The sequence below is a fragment of the Epinephelus moara genome, chromosome 21 (assembly GCF_006386435.1).
Source record: "Epinephelus moara isolate mb chromosome 21, YSFRI_EMoa_1.0, whole genome shotgun sequence".
NCBI classification, from domain to species: Eukaryota; Metazoa; Chordata; class Actinopteri; order Perciformes; family Serranidae; genus Epinephelus; species Epinephelus moara.
Window position 1 is genome coordinate 1,996,354 of NC_065526.1, and position 8,431 is coordinate 2,004,784.

At 40.2% G+C, this 8,431-nt stretch overlaps 1 protein-coding gene across 1 annotated transcript; it reads left to right on the top strand.

Moving 5' to 3' along the window:
• The first annotated feature begins 2,573 nt into the window (after positions 1-2,573).
• On the top strand, positions 2,574-6,799 carry LOC126382583 (epidermal growth factor receptor-like). The gene is made up of 3 exons (XM_050032528.1): positions 2,574-2,703; positions 2,798-2,891; positions 4,746-6,799. Exons 1-3 carry the CDS (start codon positions 2,632-2,634, stop codon positions 5,087-5,089), a joined length of 510 nt encoding a protein of 169 aa, XP_049888485.1. The 5' UTR covers positions 2,574-2,631; the 3' UTR covers positions 5,090-6,799.
• Positions 6,800-8,431: the final 1,632 nt, after the last annotated feature.

Here is an 8,431-nt window from a genome sequence, read left to right on the forward strand (position 1 = left end):
ATAAATAGTAGTATAAATTCTGGAGCTGCTCCATAGACAGTGAATGGGAGACTTATTTTGTTGACCCAGTTGTTTACCCGAATGTGCTTTATCCTTTTTATAGTATTCTCAGATCTGGAACAGAAAATGTTCCCATACACTCAGAAAATTCCCGTGGGTGCTCTCAGTGTCACCGGGAACATCTTTCCCTATTCATTGTCAAAGGAGCAGCTTCAGACTTTATACTTGATGACATCACAAAAGTTTTAGCTCTTTAGTTTTTGGCTTTGAGAGAGAGTTGTTCATGTTTACAAATATTTTTGGACTGTCTTTGACCATAGGAAAAACATGTATGAAATTTGAAAACGGGTGTAGCTCCCCTTTAACTCAACTGGCCTCTGAGTCACTCGTGGTGAGGACTGGCTGCTGCCTGTGTATGTTGAATGTCCACAGGGTGGCGTAGTTTCACTAAAAACACATCCTGTGATACCTCTCAAGGTGTTTTGTAAGGTTGTCTACCTACATTATTATTACAAATTACACTGACTGGACTAATAATGTGCGGTCATATATAGTCAAAGGGTTCAGTTCAAAGGAATTATAAAGGACAGGTCCAGGACTCCGCAAGGGTCTTTGGGGGACTTCTAGGGGTCCCCAGAAAAACGTGAATAGTTTATTTTTACTATTTAACTCACTGTAGAAGTGAGCCCAGTGTGATTTAGAGTCATGAGATTGACTATTCTGATCGCAGGTTTCACTTCCTCCACGGTTATCTCCTCAGCTGTAGTTGACAACTGTAGAAGTCTGGTCGTAATCAAATCTAACAACCAAACTCTTGTCAGATTCAGGTCCCCGAAGCAAAATGTATAGGCCCTTGACATGAAAAAGGTTGAGAACCACAGACCTAAGACACTACTGCTCGTTGCACTGAATGCTGGGAGATCAACAGTTCAAAAAGAAATAAGAAAAACAGTGCTAGATAACAGCGACAGACCTGTAGAATGAAATATACTGCATACACCATTGAATGCGACAGTACTAATAGAAGAACAAAAGGCCTGACCATGCCACTAGATTGGAAAAGACGGTGCTACAGTTTACTGCATTTAAACTATAGCAGCTGTTGACCTGGTTCACCACATTTACTTCTAATCATATGAAGGGATTTACACAAATGTGAGATCCAGAGCCAGACGATTGTCACAATACTTTATGCGGCGAACTTTCAGCCAATAAAGAGTCAGCTGAAAAAAAGTGAAACGGTACATATAATGAGACACAGATACCTTTTACTCACACTGACCTTCTCTATCCAAACAGTGAAAGAGGAATACCAGCTGCTGCTGTGGAGGCCGCGTGAAATTTCCCAGAAACAGCAGCATTAATTGATTCAGGAACTGCACCACATGCACCAGCAGCGCACGCTTTACCAACAATCAAGTGTTTGAAAATTTAATTGTGCTATTTTAACTGCGTTTTGGGAAATAGGATTTCTGTGTAACTCATTACCCTGTGAGTCAGAGTGGAAATAAACGCAGAGTCATTTTTCAGCTTGTTGAAAGCAATTAGCTTTCACATGAAGCCGGAGAAGCAGAACGCTGACGGTTAAACTGAATCCAGGTGACCGAACAGCGAGGAGAGTTAAACTGATCGTCCTTGACTTGAATCTAAGCGGCCGGTCGTACCTGCCGTGAACCCTGCTAACCCCACTTGCCCTCATTCTGTTTAACTGTCACCGGTGGGACCATTTCTCCGCTTCCTGACCCCCTACCCACTCGTCCTCATCATCTTCCCCGCTCCCACGTTTCCTCCCAGGTGCCCTTTGATTGATGAGAACTGAGCGAGGAGAACTCTTCTACCTCAGGTTCAGTGAGGGCCATGCGTAGGTCTGGCTCCTGTACCTGGGAACATTGCCGACCACTGACAGCCTGGTTAGCCCATCCGAGCTTTAAAGTGTGATTACCTTTGCAGGCAACTTTTTCAAATCTTTGTCCAATAAAAGCTCAGCATAAGCCTGCTTTTGTAATATCACTGTTGGGGCATAGCCCACTATGGGTCGAGATTTTTATTTTTTTTTTTTTGTTACAGATGGTTGCTCCTTCAGCGTGTTTAATTTCCTTTTCTTGTTGAAAGTAATTGCATTGCCACAGCTGTCACTCTGTTCTCTTTATTCGCTTGGTTTCCATGGTTTTAACACCGTTCATAGTCCTTTGACTCAAGAATATGACAAACACAACAAAGCTCGTCACAATGCCTGAATGAATATGAATCTGCTCTGTGGACGTTTATTTCGATCCTCAGCGTGTTCTGTGATGACAGCTATGGTTCCTCGGGTACCATAAAAACACATTACTATCACTATTCAAAAGCAACTTATTGTCCCCTGAGACGCTTTAAAATAAATCACAGTCACCGAAAGAAACACACACTTCAAAAAAACTATAAATAAAAGAAGGAAGTGAGAATCAAAGACTACCAAAGTAAAAGATCACAATTTGCCTAAATCTGGAATTGAGAGCAGCACACCATTTTTGTGTTGTGCATTGTACTGGAAATCCTTTCCTTTCTGCACATAATGTCAGCTTTATGAATACCAGAGGCATAAACAAATGTGTTATGGATCTATAAAACACGATTGTGTGCTCTGCATTCATGTTTATATTATCCATTTTGCAGAGTCTCAACAGCAGCATTGGAACGTGCCACAGCAGAGCTGGCTTACTGGTAAGAGAAAAATCAGTCTTTAAATTGAACCAAAAGAAAATGACTTTGCTGTACTGAACTATTTGCATTATGAAACTTGTGTCATTTCTTGCAGAATGGATTCCCGAGCAGAGATGGAAGCATGGTGCTCCGGTATATTCCGGACCCCACGGACAAACTTCTAGACGAGGCCTTCCTGCCGTCTCCAGGCAAGTATCCTCCAACGTCAAAATCCCACAGTGGCACCTTTTTTGTGTCTTTCAAGTGAACCTCAGTAGAGCTCTGTTTGATTCAGTGAGTAAGGGGGACATCTAGTGGACAAGAAGTGCATTGCTGTATTTACAGCACTGCTGTTAGGAATTTTAATTTTAAAGATGGGAAGGTGGGACAGTTTGTACAGGCACAAGGCCTCCAGAGGGCTTTAGTTTTTCAGATACCTCTTCCCAAGGTGGAACAAAACAGTCATCCAGTCATCTTTTTAAAATAAGATACTTTTACTGAAGGTAATATATGATGGCTTTTAAATGGATGTAGATGGGTAAGGTACAAAGAGTGAAGTGGGTATACTCTCCTATGTATTCCAATGATATTTTTTATTGGCTGATAGGTTGGTGCACTGTAAACAGCCAGGAGGAGAGGTGGGCATACCCCGTGTACATGCGTATACCCTCCATTACGCCACAGCTTAAAACCATTCCAGCTGTTATACCTTCAGAATTACACAACATAACATTAGCTTTTGGACTCTGAAAAGCCTTCTAAAAGGTACAAAGTCCCAAATGTCTTGCGGAGTCTTTTCACAGCTTTAGAATTTACTTATTGTTTAGTCCTTTTAACGCTTTTTGACAGCAGATAACTTCCTTGAACGCACCATTGGAGAATATTTTTCAGAACAGCCGCTCCTCACAACTGCACCACCATTTGATGATGATGCAACTTTGATATAAAAAGAAAATTAGTGGTCTCTTTGTCTGAAGCAAGTTTGAAGTCTGCAGGTTGAATTTCACCACCAGCTGCTATTAAATTGGTATTTTACAGTTTTAGCATTGTTCTTCCAGAAAGTTGGCGGCTTTTGTAAAACACAGATTTAAAATCAATGCATCCAAGATGCCAAAATATTTTGATGTTAGGTCCTAGTAAGGATGAAAAAACATACTGTTGTTAGACCCTCCCTACTTTGTAAACATCCATTTCTTTCAAACTCCATGCCCCCAGTTTGGATCACATGTTACATTATATAATTGCTTTGAGACTGAGTAGTTCAATTAAGTCTTGCAATTTTGTGGAAGAACAGAAATTGAAATTCTTTTGATAACAGCACAATTAAAGTGTTCACACATTAAAGTGACTTTTTCGTTTTTTGTGAGTTTCTGTAAAGGCTGTTTGTTGTCATAAAAATTCTCAGTGTCATTGGAGTAATTAACCTCGATCCATGTCTCAAACTATGCCATATTTGGTCCTTGAATTTGAGGGAATTGGGCTTTAAACATCCTTAAAAAGTCCTTGAATTTGATGTTAAAGAAGGTGTGGGTACTTTGTCATTGCAGTGTGTGCAGATGACAAGTGTCTGGTTTTCCACCGCGCCACGAGCACCTGGAATTCCCCACTGATTTACCAGTGGAGTTTTGCTTGTGATGCGAAATGCGTCATCAATGACACGTGTTGTGTCACCCAGAAGCCTTTTGCCAGCAGGTGGGCGGGGATCTCCTGGTCCACATAGCACAGGGGAAGCCAAACCCTGTTCATCTGCACACACTGCCTACAAAGTGATGACACAGAGCTGGTTGAAAATCTGCAACTTTTCCCTTTTAATGAAGATTTAGATCCGTATTGTGGCCAACTCCAAACAGTGGCTGTCTGGATGGTTGGAAATCAATCTGCAAACTTAGGGGTTTAAAACTGATCAGCAGTGCAGTGTTTAAATGGTTTGTAGGTAATGCCCTCATGCCACTATTATGTTGTGTTCAGTTTTATAGATGATCTGCTAGTGACTGTTTAAGCTGTGTAATCACTTCATGAGAAGCTATGTGGTGCCTATGCTAATGTCAGTGCCTTTCTTACAGACTACATGAACCAGAACGGAGTCTCAGATATGATGAATCCCATCTACCAGCACCCGGGTCCACCTCGCACTGTGCTTCCCACCATCTCGTCAGAGGACACAGAGACGGAGTACCTGAACTGCTTTAAAAACGGGACAGACGGACCAGAGTACCTCAACGAGATCCCGTCCCCCGCCATCCTCCCGCTCACCTCCAACGGCACGGTTCACAGCATCCAGAAATACCAGCCCCAGAACAGCATAGACAACCCTGATTACCAACAGGATTTCACTCCCACCTTCAAAAGCCACGCCAACGGACACATCCCAGCGGCGGAGAACACAGAGTACCTGGGCCCGGACTGAGGACTTAGTGGATACAGACAATAAACATGAGACTGTTTCCTGTTCCATTAGGAAAGGGCATTGATGTCTTGGCTGAGAAAGCGTAGCTAAGTGGTACCATCAATTATCATATACGTCTTACGGAGTCAAGTGGCACTTTGTGCAGCTTCCCGTGTTGTTTGCATGCAGTCATACTCGTCAAACGATCCCCTCTCATTCCAAAGAGTTTTTTTCTTACAACCAAAATACAAATGACTTTTTCTCAATAAAAGCTAGACGGAAGCTGATTTGTAAATGACTCAGTTGACCTGAGAGTTGCTGGACCTGATATGCTCCATTCATACATTGTAACCCATGTCAGAAAGTGAAAATCTCTCCAAAACGTGATCCAAATGTGTCAGTGGAGGACTGCTATTAAAAAAGGGTTCAAATGCCTCCATTTTTTAGGAGGCAGAAGCTCTATTGCAAAGGACACAAACCGGCAGCTCAACCCTAAACACTACCTAAGGTACATGTGTTGTAGAATCACAAGTCAGATACACAATCAGTCCACAGTATTTACATGATGGAATATAAAGGGTTGAGAACACACAGTGGTCGGATGTGAAGGTTTGGATCATGTCTCTGTGGTGAAGTCGAGACGATTACGGGGAGATTTTAAGAGTGAAATGCTGGCTGGACTGTTGGGGTCCTCGGAGGCCTGACGACACTCGTCCGGAGGGATGAGTCAACGAGGAAACAAAATGTTGCGATGTATAGAATGTATAGTCAGTTTAAAGGGGGAATACTGGTGAATTGTATTGTTTGAATATGTTACTTTCATGCTCTAAGACAGTTTTGTCTCTGTGAGAAACTGGTTGCTGTCTCTGTTAGATTGAAACAAGAGTTTCCTGTGTCCCCTGATGTGAGATATCACACTAACTATGTCGAGAATGTAATGGTAAATATAGCAAATGTGATTGTGGTCGTATTCAAACTGCGGTGTTGTGCAGTTGAAAACCTGTAGCATGACACGCATTTGTGTGGACCAACAAAGTCAGCTAAGCTTCATATCAGTACGGCACATTAGTTTGTGTACCCAGGAAGTGTTTTCTGGTCCTTTTACTGATTATATCCTTCTGGTAGTATCTTTTGTAACACCCTGACTGCTCTCACAGTTTTTTACCGAGACAAAAAACATGTTGGTTGAACTGTCTTAGGTCATGTGAGTAACTTGTTTGAATTTTTATATTAGATGTAGTGTTTCCCTGTAAACATATGTTGTTTTACAGACTATTTTGAATGGCTTACGTCAGAAACAGAGAATGTTTCTTATGTCTGTGCTCTGTTGTATTTACACTATTACCTAGAGACTTTTCCTTGTCTGAATTTTTTAAACAAAAGTATAGACTGTTTTTTTTTTCCCCCACACAGGGTGTTGACACCATGTCTTTAAATCTGCTCCTAGCTTTGAAGTCTTGTAGTCTTTGCAAGAGTATTAACTTTGCAAATATCATTCCTAGTTTTAAAGGAATATACTATTGTAGCAACCTGAAAGCCTACTTTTGCAGATTTTACACAGGTACATGTACAGAAAACAGTGATTATACTGTAATATACCCCTAAAGTAGTCACCTATAATTTATACTCAATACACAGTTTTGTCACATCATACATGAATATGCACTTATTCCTGAATTGTGATTGTTTCATTCAAAAGTGAACATGAATAAATCTTTTTTTCTATGGAAATGTTTGTTCTTTGGGTGAGATACAGGAAGAAGGAAGAAGAGCACAATGATGTACTTAACTACTCAGCCTTTTTATCTTGACGCCCGCAGAACTTCAAGTAACAATTTGATGAAATGTATTTAGCAAATAATCAGCTGGACGAGAGCAGCATTCACCACCAGCCTTCAACCACAGTGACGTGATGAAAGGAGCTTGATTGAACATTAGGGGACAAATCCTCGCTGAATACACAGAATAAAACAATGGCTTTTTATTTCTTAATCGATCAAAGGTGATGATTGTTGTAGATATTGTTTATTCTCATTTATCTGCCCTTACATTGCTAATTATTCAATTTAACTCCTAACTGTTTAATTTATGTCAAATGGCACTGTTCCAAACTTAATAGGAAACTTAGTAATGAATTTGAATAAACAAAGGTTTTCTTAAAGATATGCTGCTGTCTGCTGTGTTCAGGACATAAAAAACTAACTCAAATTAAAATGATGACCTGAGGGAGATGATTATATTAAACACTCCGATTATAGAGAGCTGCAAGCTCAAAGAACTGCCAACGCAGCAGATTTTGACCAACTTAAAACTTTGAATTTAGAGATGATTAAATTGGGTATGGGGTTAGAAATGGGCACATTTAGGTTATGTTAAAGGTTTGCAGGTTTTAGAGGTGTTTGAGTTTAGGTTGCAAACTTGTATCTAAGTATTAGGTTGTAGTATATTAAAGGCTTTAAGGCAGGGGTGGACCAAGTAATACAGAACCATAATTAAATATATTTATACAATTTGTGTCTTTAATTCAGAGGAAAGCAATGTGTCATGATTGATGAGGTGAATAATCAGTCTGCTAAAGTAGCAGCTACAATGACCAGTTACAGTTTGGATATGTAACATTACCAATACTGAAGAGCTGAATAGACAAAATATTAATAAAACTTCTAAATACGATGATATTGGTTGCCTGAGCCTCTCTGGAAAGACTTTCAGTGAACTCTTATCTGTATCAGGGGTCTAGATGCTGAGGCATTTCCTTCCTCTTTTCTGTTTTACCAGCAAGTTATTCTCCTCCTTCATTCAGTCAGCACTGCGATAATATTTTGGACAAACGAGTAAGAGTGTGTGCCACTGCATGCCAGGTTGTTTACACAGTTTTAATCTTGAAATAGGAATGGGTACAAACTACAAGACAGAAACTGATCCTTTTCTTGGTATCTACCCAACTGATGCTAAAATCAATGTTTAAAACAAAAACCTAGTATCTGTAGTATCGATATTTTTGGTATCGATCCAGGTTAGAAAGTTTAACATTTAGGTGTGAAGCTCCTTAAAACATGTTTTAAGATCATAAACATGTCTTAGTAACATTATATTTTGTAACTCCATCAGCAACGATCAAAGTTAGAGTTAAAAAACATCCATTGTGTCCGTTATTTACAATTCAGCTCAAAGAATTGTCAGTTTAATACTCAACTAATCTGCTTCATCAGGACTGTTTGGATGTGCTTTAATCAGACTTGACTGGCCATTTCCCAAAACTTTACACAGACAAAGAAATCATCAACAGCAGAGACCAGGGGTATGTGTTCGCATGAAAAAGAACATATATCAATCGTTAACAGCCTTCGTCTTTGAAGAGGA